We start from the raw sequence: 19,557 nt of genomic DNA on the forward strand, positions 1-19,557 counted from the left end.
AGGCATATTGAGTGGGGATGATAAATCTTAACCCAGTTCGAGACTTTATTGATTTCAGACTGGGTTGCAGTTTTGTTAAGGTTCAATCTGTATCTGTATCCTCTGTTTACCTAATCTCTTTCCTGCTTGACTGAAGAGAGTGGTATTTTCTTTCCTTTTTTTTTTTTAAATCAATTGCTAACACATATCCAAATGCCTAGCATATAATAGACACTCAATGAGTGCTTGTATTATTTGTAATGCAACCTCAGTAGATGTCAACTTTTATAGTCCTAGTATACATCAGAAGAGAAAGACATCAGCTGACTGCCATAATCTTGGAAAATATTATTTTTTGCATGGTGCCTGTCACACCATGAGAGACTGGTAATGTCTCTGCCCTATCCTAATTTATAATATTACACATTTACTGTCATTTTTTAAATGAGCTTTCCATCCCCAACACACATACACACCCAACATTGCATTGTCTTTCTGTTTTTTCCAGTTTGGTTACTATAAAAATCCATATCCATTAAAAATAAAAACGAAAGAATGAAAGAGGGAAGAGGGAAAACCCCTAGATTTTATCTCATCTTGTTCTTTGCTCTTATGTGGCATAGCATTTACACCTTATAGCGACAATATGTTTTATCTAAATATTGCTGAGGATAAAGCACAGATATTTTGACATAATTATCTGAGATGATTCTTCTTAGAGAGATCCTTGAAACAACTCATAGTTTGCTGAATGAATGAACGAACAATTGTATGAAAACAAATAAATGCAAAATGTATAATTTTTGGAGAAATATTAACCACCATCCAGATTAACCTTTGTAACCACCATAATCCCAAGTTGGAAACCACTGGGCTGAACAAGTACCTTTTTCCTCAAAGGCCTGTGTTCTCGCTTTATCCAAGCACAATTTCAGTATCTCATGGACTCTTAGACTTGGAAGTAAATGGAAATGTCACTTCACCAAGCATCTAAACTGAGTCTTCAAATTCATTCTGTAGCATCCTTAACAGATAATGTTCTGGAATTTGTGTCAGCCAAATGCTTCTGCCTGCTTTCCCCTTTTATCTTCTCCACATTTGTTACTCAGCCCAGCTAGCCTTGGAGGCAAGACTCACTTGGGGTTTCTCACCAGAATAAAAGAAATATGAGGGCGACTGAAGCACAGGTAATAGCTGCCCAAATACCAAAGTCCTCTCTTTGTTCTTGCCTCTGCCAGATTCCTCTACCCCAGGCCTTATTTGCCTGTTTGCTGAGTAGTTTTGCCTGACCATCTGACTATGCCCTTTACTCCCTCTTCCAACATTCCTCTTATGCGTTTGCGTAGATTTTATACGTGTCGCCAGCTTGGATGTTTTTTTGCATTTATCCAGCCTTTGATTTATTGTTGCCTAGATCTTTGTGCTTTTGGTCTAACACACTTACCTACTTCTAGAAGTTCTCTTAATCCTCTGACTTAACTGACCAGTGATGAATCTGCTCAATAAAACAGGCATCTCTAGCTTAGGAACTCTAATTTTCAAAAGTTTATTTATAATTTGGTTGCTTAATACCAAAGCCATTTATTTCATTGGTGTTTTTGCCTGGTAGATGACCATTTTACTACCAATTAACTAAATCTTATAAGTGGAATCAAGAACAGGTTTTCTTCTCTCAGTTGGTCCTTACATAGAACATAGAGACTTACAAGATAAGGATAAAACAAAACAAAACAAACTTTATGGCTCTTCTCTTGCCTCCCCTCAGGCCAGTGAGGAAATAGGGGAATATTCCTGGCTCAGGAGAGAGTAGATAGGGAGAAATGTAGGCATCATACTGGTAACCTACAGTCCTTGAGAAGCACTGGGTCTGCCACACCAAGTCAAAGGTACAACAGCAATTTTTCAGTGTAACAGCGATTGTAATAACAATGGCACAGACTGGGAAGCACATCCTATTACACCAGACTGATCCAGAAAGAGGGCTCGAGCTCTCCTTTTTAGGTGGATGCAGTCATGGATCTTATTGAGAGTGGCTAGGCATTCATGAACTAGGCTATCTATGCTGAGTAACCCCTTAACTCTCTCAAATTACATCACTAAAAACTAGTCACGTGCATATTCAAACACATGTACTTAAATTCAGAATAGTGTACTAAAACATAATTGAATCATTTGGTATATTGGTTAAGGTTTACAGACTTCAGCTAATTTAGGGGCAGTTTGGTATACACGTGGAGACAATCTCATGTATAACAAAAGATGGTCTTCTTGTTAGGTAGCATTTATTTTGAGGGTCCAGGCCCCTCCAGGGGATTTTCCAGGGCATTACCAATATATTCACATAAGAACAATGTTTTAATAAGGGTTTACCACTTAACTCTGGCCCATGGATGACTATTAGAGATCATCAGGTAGTCGAACTATTGACCCAACAGACCTAAACTATTAACCCAACAGACCTAAACAGACCATTTGTCATAGTGTTTCTGTAGGAAATCATTGTGGGGCTTATGACTTGAAAGTCTAACTTCTACCAGCACACAACAATAAGGTATGTGACACTAATTTATAGAAAGATGATTAAAATGATGCAATATAAATATATTTTATGAAATCAAGGGCCATAATCAATTTCAAGGAAGAAAAAGCAAATTATTTATTGCTTTCCTGTATCCCTTCATTTTCTTACAGTTAATGTGTTACTTTTATAAGGAAAAATCACTTATAATTTCAAAAGACATACAAAGAATAAAGTTAACATTATGTACATATTTTTCTTTAAAAGGCAGTGAAACCTGATCTGGAAAGTTCTATGAGGAACAAAATGGAAGGTCAAAGGGAAATGTATCAATTAGATCTTAACATTGTGGGTTTGCAGTTCAGCCATCATCCTCTCTTCAATCAAGAACAAGTGTTATGTGCTAGGCTGCTTCAACTTTATGAGTGTTTTCAGGACAGGCAGCAACAGAATTTACCTCAGCTGCTTTATGAGAAGGTGAGAATGGTTTTTATTCTATTTATAGAGTTGACCATTTAATATTGAAAGAGAAAACAAGTCATGCAGAGCAAGCTATCACAGACCCGAAGTCAAGAGTCAGATGCTCAACAAACTGAGCCACCCAGGTGCCCCTAGTCCTTCCCTGTCTTAATTACTATATTTAATTGTTAAATTATAATGCAGTAGGACAAGTGACTCCTCATTTTTTCTAGGATGTTTTTGTATGCTCTTAAAGATTTGATCTTCCATGTGTTAGAATTAGCCTGTCAACTTCTATTTTTAAAATTCTATTACCGTATTTACTGTGACTGCATTATATTATATTAGTTTCAAAAGAAATTTTATCTTTATAAAAATTGTATTTCCTTATCCAAGACTATCATATGTCTTCCTATTTGTTGAGATATTCTCTGATTTCTTCCAGTAAACGTTTATATTAATTGATTCTAGTCTTAGAGTTCCTACAAACTGTCCCTGTGACAGATTTCTCCTATGCATGTTTAAGGGTACAGTTTCCTCCAGTTTTATTTCTCTAAAGATATTCTCTATGGATATTTCTGCTTTATACTTTCCTCAGTATATCTTTTTCTTTTCATTTTATTTTTTCTTGTTTTCCTGTGTTATACATTTATTTTTTATAGAGAGTATAGATATAAATGCAGTCATAAATATACATATATAGATATGGATGTGATGTTGGCAGTAGATGTGGACAAAGATAAACATATCTTTTCTGTAACCATGGAAGAACCCCAATGTAACTGTGGAAGATAAGGTAGATTCCTGTGCTCAATATGCCATCTTAATTGGTTGGCATTTTTTTTACATTAATTAATGAACTGATTAGAAGGTTCTAGGTATAATGTTTCTTTCTTTTTTAAATTCATTTTGAGAGAGGGAGAGGGAGGGAGGGAGGAAAACGGAGAGAGGGAGGGAGAGAATCCCGAGCAGGCTGTGTGCTGTCAGCACAGAGCCTGATACAGGGCTCAGTCCCATGAACTGTGAGATCATGACCTGAGCTGAAATCGAGTCAGATGCTCAACCTACTGAGCCATCCAGGTGACCATAGGTATAATGTATTGAGGTTATTTTCAGTTCTGCCCCAAGGTACTTATATGAAATATATTTTGGAAGATAAGACAGTAATACACAAAAGGTTATACAGTTGTGCTTCTGCTGCACACGCCTAGACCTTCAGAGAAATTGGAGTATTGGTGACAGTAGATGAAATGTACTAAAAAGCTCTTTTCTTTGTTGTAGCTGATAGCACTGAGAGACGCTACCAAATTAGCAAGTGAAAATTTGGAAATAAGTCAGCTAACCAAAAAATCTTTACAAGATTATTATTGGCAGATAAGGTAGGTTTTTGACTATTCGTGTATTTCTCAAGCATTTATTAAGAAACTCCTTAGATTATTGCACTTGCTATGGAAGATATAAAATAAGAAAAATACAAGGTCCCCACTCTTTAGACAAGTACAGAAATGGTTCCAACCCTTCCTTAAGACCCAGTTTTGAAAAAAAAAATTTGTGTAAAAATATTTCATAGAAGTGTCACATGAAAGTAGTTGTAATTTTAATATCCATTGATTTAAAAAAACACATGCTAATTAAAAACCACCATGAGTTCACTAATATTTTTTGGAACATATTAGTCTCAAGTGTTTGTATATATTTGAGAATTAATCCATGTATACGTATGTACAAGATATATCAATTAATTCAGGTAAAGACATTACTCAAAGAGCATATAGATTTAAGGATCCCTGTAAAAAAAAAAAACATGGTGTACAAGTTGGGAGCCATCAGCTTATAGAGTAGTTGGGAAGATAAGTTAGGAGTATGAAATAACTAAATAAAGTACATCTCAAGGACACTCCAAAAGCAAGAAATCTCACTGGGAGGTACTTATTGTATAGAAAGTTCACTTATGCACAAAGATAAAATAAATGTCTATATAAGAGAGTGACTTGATAGTTAAAGAATTTCCCTCACTCCCTGCCCATTGACCTGACATGGTTCTACAAACTCTAGAAGCAACAGTCAATTTAAATAATTGGTTTCCTAGAATAATCTAAACACAAACAATGTTACCTGAGAAAGTTGATATATACCTTGCACAAGTCCTGGCACAATAATGAGTTCTTGATAAACATTACTTGAATGAATGAATGAATGAATGAATGAATGAATGAATAGAAGCCACCAGTATTTACAAAACCATAAACTGGTGTTATTTATAAGATTAACTAAAATTAAAGGCAAAGAAGAGACATTGGCACAGAGCAAGTAAGCTTTAATGAAGAAAAGAGAAAAGTAGGCTTTAGATGGGATCTGATGATGGTAGATAAGGGCCTACCACTATGCACGTGTGCATGTGTGCATGTGTGTGTGTGTGTGTGTGTGTGTGTGTGTGTGTCGGAGGGTCATTGAAGATATCATTGCTTTATCAAAGCAGAAAAAAAGCAATGTAATAGATTTACATTCAGGAAAATTCTTAGAGTGGTGTTGAAATGCTGCAAAGAGTAGTTTGTGGACATTTGAAAAACAGTGTTTCCATTAGAAAAGATATGTTTAACCTTTTATGACTATCTAACCTTTTATGTGCCTGATACCCACAATGAGCTGGTACCCAGGATAGAAAGCTGTAAGTCATTCATGAACCCCCTTCTTGCCTCTCCTCTCATCCCTCACCTCCAAACAGTAAACATTCCCACTGATTCTGCCTTATTTCAGGTGCTTATCTCATAGCCTGACTACTCAGTCTCCTAGAATACCTCTCTTTAAGCCATGCTCCGTATTGAAACCAAAGTGATTTTTCTAAATAAATAAGCCACATTAGTGGTTTCCTATTACCTTCACAATAAAATTCAATAGCTTTAGCATTATCTGTAAGGCCCTATGTAACCGGACTCCTGCTTCCCTCTCAAGCTTCATATTAGGGGCTTTCTGCTTTGGAATTTCATAGTTGAGTGCCCTAAATGGACTATGTTGTCTAATATCTAAGTATCCTTGTTTTAATGCCTCTTGCTTCTAGAAGTTTCTTTCATTGTTTTCTACCTGACACTTAGGCAACATATGCATTTTATTCAATTTCAAGTTTCTCAGGGAGGCTCTTACTTGCCCATTAGATTAGATTAAATTCTTTCTCTCTCTCTTTATTTTGTATATTCACATGGTATTTACATATTCCCCCTTTCATAATATTCATTATATTTGTAATTACTTGTTCTGCATTTTTCCCTGTTGGGATATTAGTTATCAGCACCCAAAATATTCCCTACCACATAATAGATATTTATTGTGTGTTTGTTGATTTGAATTGAGTGTCACATACTCTTAAGTTTTCCCCTGCTGTTGCCTTTTAGCTCTTATTTATGCCCACACTCTAGCTGTGTGGACTTCTGTTATAACACCTATAACATTTTATTGCATTGGTTAGTTTACATGTCTGTAAGCTTCTTGAACCCAGAGAGTATATCTGTTTATCTTTGTATCCCTCTTAACTAGCACAGTGCCTGGCATGTAGTAAGCATTCAGTGAATATATGCTGAATGAATAAATGGCAATGGGCTTCTATTTCTGGTAGACTAGATTTCATGAATGGCCCTTTTAATGAAAACAACTAAAAATGTCTGATAAAATATGAATGTTATCTTTATAAACATATTCCAAAAATGGCAAAAAGTAAGGAATCTGCAAAAGCCAAAAACAAACTGAAAGGAAAACTCATAAAAATTAGAGAGGGGTAAAGCCAGCTTTTATGCTGTGGATATTTGTTAAATATTAGTAACCTTGAGCTATCATTCAGATGGCTTCAGGGAGTACCAAAAGTAGAAGATAAAGAAAGCGAAGGTCAACTTAATTGGAAAGTCTAGTAAGAGATCATTCTATAATGGGTGTTAAACCTCATGAAGGGGGAATATAAAGAGGATGACAAAAAAATTTGTCTTGGACTTTGTCACTAGGCAGAAGGGGGAAAATGCTCCTTTGAAAATTCGTAACCACAATCCAGCATTCATACAGATTTGTAATCTGACTTCATAGTACTTATGTGATCTAAAATATCAGATTTAGAACTGAATTTAAAATAGTCCCAGATTAGTAGTGACAGCAGACAATTGGCAAAGCCAATAAATATTCTTTCTGGAAGAGCACAAATTTAACCTTAGCTCAGAGATTTTCACAGATTTGGAATTCTAAGGAACATGAGCTTACAGTAAAAAATGAATCAGGAAGTATTGAGGAGCAATAAAGGTGGTAAATATTCAGGCAACTCTCAGTGAACAAGTGATGTAATGGTGTCTCATGGGTATAAAAATATAGAGAGAGTTCAAATGTATCACTTGTAGAATGGAGTAAAGAATGGAGGAGGATAAGAGTAATTAAAGATATTTGCATTGTTCAGAAGGAGAGTAAGAGTAAAGCTTAATATTAGACTTTGATAAATCAAGGGCTCAGATTTTAACTTACAACATCTAAAAGAAAATACAGCTTTCAAGTCAATAGGAGAGGAAAATGAGACAATTAAGAAATATTCAAACAATCCAAAAGAAGACAAGAAAAGAGAGAAAAAGGAACATAGAAACATATGAGACAAGTAGAAAACATAAAAGAAAATGGAGTTAAACCTAAATATATCTAAATGAGCTAAGTGCTCCATTTTTGTCTAGGTTGGTAGACTGGATTAGAATTTAGAAAACAAAATCCATATGGAACAACCTAAGTGTCCATCAATAGATGAATAAAGATATGGTGTACACACACACACACACACACGCGGCGCGCACGCACATAGACACATACACACATATACCACAGAATATTACTGAGCCATAAAAAAGAATGAGATCTTACCATTTGTGACAACATGGACCTAAAGGGTATTATGCTAAGTGAAGTAAGTAAGACAGAGAAAGACAAATACCATGATTTCATTTATATGTGGAATCTGAAAACAAAACAAATAAATGAACAAAAAGCAGAAACAGACCCATAAGTACAGACAACAAACTGGTGGTTGCCAGAGAGGAAGGAGGTAGGGGATGGACAAGATGGGTGAAGGGGAGTGGGAGGTACAAGCTTCCAGTTATGGAATGAATAAATCACAGGGATGAAAGGTACAGCATGGAAAATACAGTACATGGTATTGTACTAGTGTTGTAAGGTGACATATGTTAGACAAATTTATGGTGAGTATAGTATAACTTGTAGAATTGTTGAATCATTATGTTGTACACTTGAAACTAATGTAACATTGCGTGTCAACTAAATTTCAATAAATTTTTTTAAAAGGAGGAAAAATACCAAAACTAAAATCTAATTGTATGTTATTTATAAGTGACTTATCTAGATCATAAAGATATAAAAAGTTAGGGAATAGAAATAATGGGAAAAAATACCATACAAACACTAACAACATAAAGCCAGCATAGCTATATTAATATAAGGTAAAATAGATCTTTAAGGCAAAAAGTTTTACTAGGTATAAAGAAGGGTACATCAAAATAATGCAGTTTAATTAAGATGTATTTATATATATGCATACACACGTATACACATATATGCGTATAATATTATGGCTTCAAAATATATAAAGCAAAATTGATTAGAGGAGCACCTGGGTGACTCAGTTGGTTAAACATCCAACTTCACCTCAGGTCATGACCTCGCGGTTTGTGAGTTCGAGCCCTGCGTTTGGCTCTGTGCTAACAGCTCAGAGCCTACAGCCTGCTTTGGATTCTGTGTCTCCTCCTCTCTCTGCCCCTCCCATGTTCATGCTCTGTCTCTCTCTGTCTCTCAATAATAAACGTTAAAAAAAATTAAAAACAAAAACAAAACTTAATACAAAAACTCTTGCAACCCAATTTAACGCATGAACATAGTTACAAACATGCTAAACAGAATTCTGTCCATTAATACAGTGAAGTTGTTGGGACCATTCCAGGAATGCAAGGGTGGGTGACTTAACATTAGAAAGTCAGTGTAATTTTTCATACTAATAGTGTGTTTGCAAAGTCATAAAACAGAAGAGGCATCTTTAAAAACTGTAGATTACCAATATCCAGATCATATGATCACTACCCCATCCAGCAAAGTACCTCTAAATTTGAAGCAATAGTTTCAATTGTTGATCTGGAAAAAAAGTATAATAAATACACTGCAGAATGACCAGAACATCTGGGAAAGTCTGGATTTTAGCAGGGCACTTTTGAATAGTGAAAAATCTTCCAGTCATAAAGGAATTAATCTCTAAGTGGAATTTCGATAGCTATATCAAGACGTGGGTAAAATGCAAAAAAAATCATAAGGTGGGGGTATCCAGAACAATTCGTCAGTACATTCTTCCAGGCCATTTTTAATGATTTCTATTAATGACCAACGTATTTTTGATCTCCCATTATTGTTGTAGTAATACAAAACAGCTTTATGATTTAGAAAGAGGAAAAGACTTCTCCCTATTACACAGTATATCACGGACTTGGAAACAAATAAAATCCCTCCGACAACAGCAAGGGTTTACAAGCACCCCAGTAAAGTTACAGTTTCAAAGGTGAGTGGCTACTCTGTTTGTTCTTATAAGTCTCCTGAGGAACCGCCCATGAATAACTGGACATTTACAGTAACTGGGAGAAAATCCAGAAGCTAGACATCTACTTGATGTCGTCAACAAAGGACTTGTATTTTGAATACTTGAATAATCCTTAAAACTTAATGAGACAACTTGATTTCTTAAATGGGCAAAAGATTGGGGTGCCTGGGTGGCTCAGTTGATTAAGTCAGACTTCGGCTCAGGTCATGATCTCACGGTTTGTGGGTTCGAGCCCCGCGTTGGGCTCTGTGCTGACAGCTCAGAGCCTGGAGCCTGCTTCAGATTCTGTGTCTCCCTCTCTCTCTGCCCCTCCCCGCTGCTCACACTCTGTCTCTGTCTCTGTCTCTGTCTCTCTCTCTCTCAAAAATAAACATTATTAAAAAAATTAAAATGGGTGAACGATTTGAACAGACACTTCACTAAAGAAGGCAAATGGATGGTAAATGGACACATGAAAAGATGCTCAGCGTGGCATGGCATGTCAGTAAAGAAATGTAAATTAGGGGCGCCTGGGTGGCTCAGTCGGTTAAGTGGCCGACTTCGGCTTAGGTCATGATCTCGCGGTCCTGAGTTCGAGCCCCGCGTCGCGCTCTGTGCTGACCGCTCAGAGTCTGGAGCCTGTTTCAGGTTCTGTGTCTCCCTCTCGCTGACCCTCCCCTGTTCATGCTCTGTCTCTCTGTGTCTCAAAAATAAATAAAACATTACCAAAAAAAAAAAAAAAAAAAAAAAAAAAAAAAAAAAAAAAAAAAAAAAAAAAAAAAAAAAAAAATTAAAAAAAAAAAAAAAAGAAATGTAAATTAAAACCACAGCGGGATAACTATACACCATTTAGAATGGCTAAAATCCAAAACAAGACAAAATTAAAAAGGCAGTAACAAATATTGATGAAGATATTGAGCAGCAGGAAGTCTCATTCATTAATTGTTGATGAGAATGTAATTAGTGCAGCCATTTGAAAACAGTTTGGCAAAAAAAAAAAAAAAAAGAAAGAAAACAGTTCGGCACTTTTCTTACAAAGCCTCACATAGACCCAGCAATCATACTCCTAGGTGAAATGTGTAAGTCATAAAAACATGGTTAGTGGAGGAGATGGTTACAGTTCAAATCTGTATTTGCTAATCACTTAAGCTGTGTGTGAATACATTGAAATAACTAGTTCCCTCCCCACAACCCATGTCTTTTTCAAAACTAAGAAATTAGTGTAACTTCAGCCTATTAAGAAAGACATTTACTTTGTTGATTTTTTTTTCCTGCTACAGTGGTTTTTAACGAAAGTGCTTCTTGTGGTTTTTCTTTTTTTTTAATTTTTTTATAATGTTTGTTTATTTTTAAGAGAGAGAGAGACAGAGTGTGACAGGGGGAGGGGCAGAGAGGGAGACACAGAATCTGAAGCAGGCTCCAAGCTGTCAGCACAGAGCCCGACTCAGAGCTCAAACTCACGAACCACGAACCACGAGATCATGACCTAAACCATGAGATCATGACCTGACCTGAGCCTAAGTCAGAAGCTTAACCGACTGAGCCACCCAGGCACCCCAGCTTCTGACAGTTTCTGAACCTAACCCAGCATGAAACTTTTTCATAGAGTTCTGAATTCACGTAAACTTGCTGACTTGCCTCCATTCCTTTAAACCAGTCTGATATGCCCATGCATTATGAGCCCCTGGGCAGAAAAGGAGAGACAGAGGTGCCATAAGTTTGTTCAAAACAGCAGTTCTAGACCAATACCGCCTGCTCACCACTCACTTTTACTCTCACTACTAATGTTCTTGGGGTGTACAATTATTTGTTGTAAGAGATTGGTCGTGTGTGTGTATATGTGTTAAGAACACCTCTAACAGATCTCACGTAGTCCCATTATTTCTGCTTCAAATAATTATGTTTATTATCAATTAGGGTAAAAATGAATAAATGTGATGAGCAAAACCAAGAAGAACTGTTAGAAATGTCTGAGACTCAGAAGAAAACTGAAGGAAAGGCATTTAAGAATGGGGATAAATGGGAGGTATTTATATTTCAAAATAACATTCAACTCCTCTTTGCTGGTTATAACATTTAATTGTTTGGTAGAATAGGAAATCTTGGTATTTGTAACAGTTACCCAACAAAATGACAAACCTAAGAAATAGAAGTGTAATTTCAAGAATTCTTGTCTTAAGCAGTGAACTTATATTGTAAATTATATATTTATGTTTTGGTTTCTAGAGCCTCTCATACTTAGCTTCAGAACTTGAAGAAACAGATATTGAAAGAATAAGACCAATTACCTTGATGCCACAACTTTCTTTCACTACAGAATTAACAAACTTATCCAAGTGTTCACTGTAAGCATTTTAAAGGATTATTTCTTCATTATATATTGTCTGTTGTATTGTTTTAATAATAGTATTAGACTAACAGTATTAGAGTGAATACCAGATGCCAGGCACTTTACTAAGGTTTTAAATACATTTGCACATTTAACTGCAACCATATCTCTGTGGTATTATCCCCATCGTAGATTTGGGGGAATTTATGCTTATGAAGGGTAAGTTGCCCAGGGTCACCTAATTCATGACTCAGGTAGGACATAAACCAGTTTGGTTTGGTGATTGTTTTTTGTTTTGCTATGGTACTAATTTTTGTTCAGGTATAGATAGCCACTGTAGAAAATAAGAGTATGTGGTTGCCCACCTCTTGCTTCCATAAGTATTCTGTATCTGGAGGAAAATTTTCTGCTTTATACAAACTTCTTTCCTTTCCAGTTGTGGTTTTTTTCCTTGAGCTGTGTTTTCTCCCTATTCCTAGGACATTCATGCAAAAACAGATCTCATACAGATTCCCATTTCTCCCATCTCTGAGCCCATGGACCTCATCTCCTTTAAAGGAGATGGATATGGCATCTTGGGACATTGAACTAGGTCCAACTTTTCAACATCTCTGCCCCATGGGACACTTTGTACCAATTCATCTTTGAGTATTGTATGAATGTGCGTTATTTAATACAGCGTTGGAGGGTAGTAAATGCCCGATAAATATTTATACTTATGAAATGAATGGATGATTACATTTGAAATGAACATAAAGAGTAGCAGACACAAAGACACAATTACCACTACCCTCTTTCTGACTAGCAAAGTGCAGCAGTGAAGCAATGCTTTATTTGTTCTGCACCTACTTCCAAAGAGGGCCTGAGATAATTATTATGTAAGACAGGCATACAAAAGGACCATCTAAATGAGGATGAGAGAACAAGAGCCACAAAATAGAAGTTAGAAGTAAAGAGTGGGAAGAGAAGGAAGAAGATATATGTGCTGGAAAACCTAGGCTAAAACTTAGTGGAAATCAAGGCAAAAGGAAATGGGACATGTTCTGTCTTTTCAAAGCCAATGCTATTATGGGGCACTGCTGTCATTATTCCCTTAAAATGTCCAGTTGAATAAGGATTGATTCTCTAGAAAAGAAGAATATACTGGTGTCAGGGATAGAGATGAAAGGAATACAAGGATTAAAGAAGAATTATAAAGAGTTTATAGGTGACAAAAAAGGCAAGATTTCCCAAAGATAAATATAATCCTGAATTAATGGATTTTCATAGTTCATGAGCTCATTGTTAAAACTACTTTCAGAGGGCAACATTAAAAAGTAATTTGTAAAAAGTAAAAAGTAATTGGTAAGATGCTTAGAAGAGGCCAACAGGGAGATAAGAAAAATAAGTAATCTTTTGTCTCCTGAACCTCTGAAAAGGTTACAGAGAACATGGGCAGATATGGAGGCTGGGAGATGCTGGGCCCCTAGGACAATTACGGTGGAGAACAGAAGGGCATGTTATGTTTCATCCCAGAGCTTATCTTCCAACCAGTCTTCTCCCTTCTGAAAAAGAGAAGCCCTAAACATCATTAGGTCAGTTGCCTTGCAGCTGAGAAGATAATTCAATAAATGTTGGTTGAATGAACAAATGAATGAGTGGCCGGAAGACTCTCTTTAGGAGTTTCATATCACTTAAGGGATCAGTTTGACTTCCCAGCAAGTGTTTCATAGAAGCCCCAGGGAACCTGGCTTGCCTCTCTGGTCTTTGGGGTTAGAGAAAGAACGTCCTAGAGAAAAAAGAGTGTGCAGCCTAAAGCCTAAAGGGGTTTATAAAGACCTTTAAGAGGACACAGCAACTCTGTTGACTTAGAGCCACCTCACTGAGGTTATTGAAAACATGGTGTATTTCTTTTAAAAGTGTGTCTTTCTTCTAGAAGTTAGAAAATATTTTTGAGTTTTTAATTCAAGCTCCCCCCCCATTCCTAAGTCCCTCAGTTTTCTCCTCTTAGGAGACTAAGTTACAGTTTAGTAAAATAAATAGCAGAGTGATATATAGTACCTTGACTTTACTTCTTTCTTTATTTTTAAGTAAATATCTTTAAAAAAAATATTTGAGTAGGAGAGGCTATTATCCACACATAGGCAAGCATTATTTGGCTCAAAGATAGCATTAAATGGTTTCCAAAAAGGTCATACTTTAACATGCTTAGGTACATTTTGAAAAGAACAATATTTTGTACCTGTCTTGCTTTTCAAGGATCCTTTAAATATTTATTTAATTTTTAGGCATGAACAAAAGAGGAGAGCCAAAATTCAGAAGCTTAAATATTTTATTAAAATATTATCCAACGATAAACAGGTTTCTTGCACTTCCGTATCTCCCCTACAGTTTGATTTTAAAGTCATGTTTCAGCAAATTTTCAATATTCAGATAATATGTTGGCCAGAAACAATTTGCTTGGAGGTATGCCATTGTCATTTACTTCTGTATCTTATTTTATGTCATATATACTTTTATATTTCTTGGTAGCTACTGTTATATGTGACAAGTAATTTCTGTTTAGAGATGATCGATCTGTATGGGTAGGCAAGTCATTTATAAATAATGTATTTGTAATTCAGCAATAGTCTTTTATACTACAAGTATAAATTATTTGATTTGTGGTTGTTCTAAATATTTCCATTCTCTCCTGCTGAAATTCCTACCAACACTGGATGTGCAACATTACTATTCACTTGCTAGCAAGGTGTAAGGCAATTATTTAAACTAAAATGAGTAACATAGCTTTTGTAAGTGCTGTTTGATTTCTCCAAATAGTCCCAACCCTGACTTGGTGATTTCAGTCTTTTGCTGAATTTGTAAGTATGTATGTATGTATGTATGTATGTATGTTATTTATTTGTCTGTTTGTTTATGTTTTGGATCCCTTTAAGAAGCTGATGAAAGAACATACATATAACAGACTCCTAATTGCTGTCCATAGGCCCCATCATCAGAACCCCTGCACTAAAGGAAGAAGAAAATAGGACAATGGAGAAAAATTAAAGACAGTAAAGGAGTCTAGATAGGAAGTCTTGGCTATTATGGGGGTTAAACTTGCAACTAGACTTGAAAGGAAAGTTAGGAGGGAATAAAGATTTGTGTATATGAGCATGGGCTGAGGTTTGAGGAGTGAGGAAAGAATTATAATTATAAATCTAAATCAGAGGTATGTTTACAATACCTAAAATAATTTTTTCTATCTCTGCTCAGAGGCTACCTTCATTTTGTTTATCTAAACTTTACAAGTTTCCATCATCTTAAAATGTACCTCTGTTGAAATTCCTATTTTAAAAATATGCTAAGATATATACTGACTATACTTTCCTGTTGTACTTAAAATAAATTGTGATACAATAATCTAACCACTTGAAGTTTAAAACTTGCCCCCACCCAAGTAGACAAATGTGTATTTTGAGTCCTTCATCATCGTACTACCACTTAGAACATGATCTTAACAAACTCAGAGGCAGGGAAGGAAGGGAATCTAGCTAGGAATAAAGTGCACCATGAGCTACTGCAAAAATTGCAAAATAAATCTATTTATTTAGATAGCCTAACAGATGCTAACCTACATTTTGAATTTAGGAACTCCTTGCCGTTCCTCTTTATTCCTTTCTCACCTTAGTCAAACTGAACTGCTTGGTTTTTTCCCCATACATCCTTGCCATTTCCTACCTCTGAGCTTCTGAACATTCTAGTTCTTCTACTCACAAGGCCCATTTTCATTCTTGACACTCCATCCCAGCCACGCAGTGGTCTTGAGAGCTGCCATCAGGGGACAAGGCTTTACCAGGAGACTTCACAGAGGTGGAACTCTCTACCTTTACAGTTACTACCCAGGATCTGGTCTCCAGCCCTGCAGTCTCAGAACCTGAATTTGACAGTGCCGTGAGAATACGTCTATATCCCCTAAACAAAACACAAGACTGATGTGTAAAATCAAAATGCCAATTTTACATTTGAATATAGTTATCAGTGCATCACCTCTCTTCAGGTAGCCAATTTACTGAGTTGCAATAAGAAATTTCTCTCATAGACCTGAATCCTATAAGTCCATTAACTACACCCCTATAAACTTTTCTACATTAGGGATGCCTTTGTCAAGGAACTAGTGTGCTGACTTATATTCACTCTTACAAGGACAGTGCTAAGATGACCGGAAAAAACATTTGCCTCTTTGACTCTCCTTTTTCTCTACTTTTCTGGTTAACCACCCATCCTTTTGATTGACACGTTCTTATCTTTCAGGAAGCATTTTCTCCCTCCTTGATTTCCTTCTTCTTTGAGCACCTATCACTGTTTCCCCAAACACTGACAACACAGTGTAAGTCAAAATAAGATTTTTCTAAAAAACCCATTAGGTTTGTAGTTATGGCAGTGATGGGATTGTAGTATAGAACAGCACGCAGAATCAGAAGTCCCGGGTTTAGTATGGAACTGTCTACTCAGCACCTCCCTACTCCTTCTTCTGGGACTCTTTCTCCCTCCCGTACCTCTTATAGCTTATTTAACTTGTCCTTGGACTCCATGAACCAATGGATCTCCCCTTTTGTTGAGCAATTCAACCTGGGTTTCTATCATTTATAATAAAAACTAATGTAGTTTCATATAGAGACTCAGTTTCTTCATTTATAAAATTGGAAGAATAATACCTATTTCCTATAATTTTTATCAGGTTTAAATGAGATAAAGAACTTTAAAAGTGCTATCCAAAAGCAAGTTATTCAGGTATTGTGTTATATGTACCCATATGCTCAGAACTATATTTATAATCCTTTTATTCAATTCATTTTCTTTGAAACCACTAAAAGGCATTGTATTTTTAAGGACATATGATTATTTCCTTTTCTTATAATCATGTGGATGAAATGCTATACCTATTTATATTCTAGTATTTTTAAAAAAGAATAAAAATGTGTTAGTGAAGATTCTTATGTTAGCTTTTAGCTTTTTTTTTATTTATTTACTTATTTATTTGGTACTTGCAGTGAGCTATCAACTGTTTCTTTTATATTTAGGTTTATGAAGTAAGTCAAAGGACAAGCTTACTGGCAAAACTGTATTTACCTTTACCTAACAGCACAGAGGTGAAAAGCAAAACTGTTTTGGAATATGTAGAGTTTAGCTCTGATGAGCTGGTCACACCTGCATATGGAGAAGTAGGAAGCAGTAAGTGTATTTAAAACGTCCCCTCCCCCACCTCTATTCTCTTTTTGAACTCCATATCCCACGAGACCCTGCATCATTTATGTGAGTAAAGAATGCTATGTTTATGGTATCAGGTTTGAAGTGTATTAAACTCTCCTCTCAGATGTTAAACCAAGATTTTTTGCACTTTGTTTTGAATCATCAGATCTTTGGGAAATCTAAAATTTGGAATCAGCACCTGTGCTTTTCCTAAATTATCTGAAATAGGAGCACGGTGCTCTGTGGAACAGGAGTCTGATCCTGAGTGGAGAGACTGCTCTGCTTCTACCTCTCCTTCAGTGAAGCCTAAAGAAGCTCCAGGACGTGTTGATTTGTCTTTGAACTGAATAGGGAAGGGAGAGAGAAGGAAGGAGAGAAAGAGAGAAAAGGAGAGAAGAGATGTATTGTTAAGCCCCCTGGAGACTGAGAAAGAAAATGGGTAGAGGGAGAAGACTCGGGAATGTAGGGAAAAAGGACAGAGTAGTAGCTGGTTTGGCGCTTGACCTGCTGCCAGTGTCCTTTCCTTCTAGAAGCCACTTCCAGAAAGAATGGTTAAGAAAAGTTCTGGTTGTAAGGAGAAGGCAGTAGAGACGTTCATCCCTAGGTTTTCCTCTCTCTTTTGTAGTCTGTTTGAAGTCGTCTGCCTTGAGGTACCTTAGATGGGAAATGAGGGAGAGCTCTAAAATTAGAGCCTGGGGTCACCACAGAACAGCCTTGGGTTCCACAGGTAAAAGTCAGGGGAAAACATCTACAATGTGTTAAACTCTGTGCTTTATTTAAATTGCATGTTTTTAATGCTTTTTATATACAGATGTGCCTTTTGTTCTTGAGGGAAATGCAACTGAAGAACTTTGTCTTTTGACATCAGGAAAACTTAGCTACTGTCTATCATGGGCTTTAGACGAAAATGGTATTCCTCTGACACCCAAGTCGCAGTCCTTAAGATCTGCTTACTGCAGGTAATAAACTTATTTTATTTTATTTTATTTATTTATTTTTTAATTATTATTTTTTAATATGTAATTTATTGTCAAATTGTTGGTTTCCATACAACACCCAGTGCTCCTCCCAACAGGTGCCCTCCTCAATGCCCATCACCCGCTTTCCCCTCTCCCCCACCCCCCATCAACCCTCAGTTTGCTCTCAGTATTTAAGAGTCTCTTATGGTTTGCCTCCTTCCCTCTCTGTAACTTTTTTTCTCCCCCTCCCCTCCCCCCTGGTTTTCTGTTAAGTTTCTCAGGATCCACATAGGAGTGAAAACATATGGTATCTGTCTTTCTCTGCCTGACTTACTTCACTTAGCATAACACTCTCCAGTTCCATCCACGTTGCTACAAATGGCCAGATTTCATTCTTTCTCATTGCCGAGTAGTATTCCATTGTATAAATAAACCACATCTTCTTTATCCATTTGTCAGTTGATGGACATTGAGGCTCTTTCCATAATTTGGCCGTTGTTGAAAGTGCTGCTATAAACATTGGGGTACAAGTGCCCCTATGCATTAGCACTCCTGTATCCCTTGGGCAAATTCCTAGCAGTACTATTGCTGGGTCATAGGGTAGATCTGTTTTTAATTTTTTGAGGAACCTCCACACTGTTTTCCAGAGCGGCTGCACCAGTTTGCATTCCCACCAACAGTGCAAGAGGGTTCCTGTTTCTCCACATCCTCTCCAGCATCTATAGTCTCCTGATTGGTTCATTTTAGCCACTCTGACCAGTGTGAGGTGGTATCTCAGTGTGGTTTTGATTTGTATTTCCCTGATGAGGAGTGATATTGAGCATCTTTTCATGTGCCTGTTGGCCATCTGGATGTCTTCTTTAGAAAAGTGTCTATTCACGTCTTCTGCCCATTTATTCACTGGATTATTTGTTTTTTGGGTGTGGAATTTGGTGAGTTCTTTATAGATTTTGGATACTAGCCCTTTATCCGATATGTCATTTGCAAATATCTTTTCCTATTCCATCGGTTGACTTTTAGTTTTGTTAATTGTTTCCTTTGCAGTGAAGAAGCTTTTTATCTTGATGAGGTCCCAATAGTTCATTTTTGCTTTTAATCCCCTTGCCTTTGAAGATGTGTCAAGTAAGAAATTGCTGCAACTGAGGTCAAAGAGGTTTTCTCCCGCTTTCTCCTCTAGGGTTTTGATGGTTTCCTGTCTCACATTCAGGTCCTTCATCCATTTTGAGTTTATTTTTGTGAATGGTGTAATAAAGTGGTCTAGTTTCATTCTTCTGCATGCAGGTAATAAACTTTTATGAAATAATACCAATCTTCAGCAAAGCATCACGCAGAATCTATATCTGTAAAAGGGAAAAAAACTCTAGCAGTGGTAAGAGCAGGTCAGTTTATTTGGACTATTTATTTTTATTTGGATTTACATGTAAGTGACTGTATCTCTTTAATGCTTAGGTTAATAGCTACATGGATGATGACAGAAATGGTTCCATAGCTCTTGCAGGCAGGGGCCAAG

General features: G+C 36.5%; 1 protein-coding gene across 14 annotated transcripts in view; it reads left to right on the plus strand.

Moving 5' to 3' along the window:
• The window catches only part of CC2D2B (coiled-coil and C2 domain containing 2B), a 93,417-nt gene that overhangs the window by 19,700 nt on the left and 54,160 nt on the right, over positions 1–19,557 (plus strand). For 13 of the 14 annotated variants that reach the window (XM_042908022.1, XM_042908027.1, XM_042908026.1 and 10 more), the window contains 8 exons: positions 2,765–2,974; positions 4,238–4,335; positions 9,390–9,530; positions 11,466–11,574; positions 11,775–11,893; positions 14,145–14,322; positions 16,920–17,070; positions 17,900–18,047. In XM_042908022.1, coding sequence (XP_042763956.1) covers positions 2,765–2,974; positions 4,238–4,335; positions 9,390–9,530; positions 11,466–11,574; positions 11,775–11,893; positions 14,145–14,322; positions 16,920–17,070; positions 17,900–18,047 — 1,154 coding nt within the window. Of the gene's footprint in view, positions 1–2,764; positions 2,975–4,237; positions 4,336–9,389; positions 9,531–11,465; positions 11,575–11,774; positions 11,894–14,144; positions 14,323–16,919; positions 17,071–17,899; positions 18,048–19,557 lie in introns of those variants that run through there. The other variant, XM_042908037.1, reaches the window with a different exon arrangement.

This window comes from Panthera leo, chromosome D2 (genome assembly GCF_018350215.1).
Source record: "Panthera leo isolate Ple1 chromosome D2, P.leo_Ple1_pat1.1, whole genome shotgun sequence".
Taxonomy (NCBI): Eukaryota; Metazoa; Chordata; class Mammalia; order Carnivora; family Felidae; genus Panthera; species Panthera leo.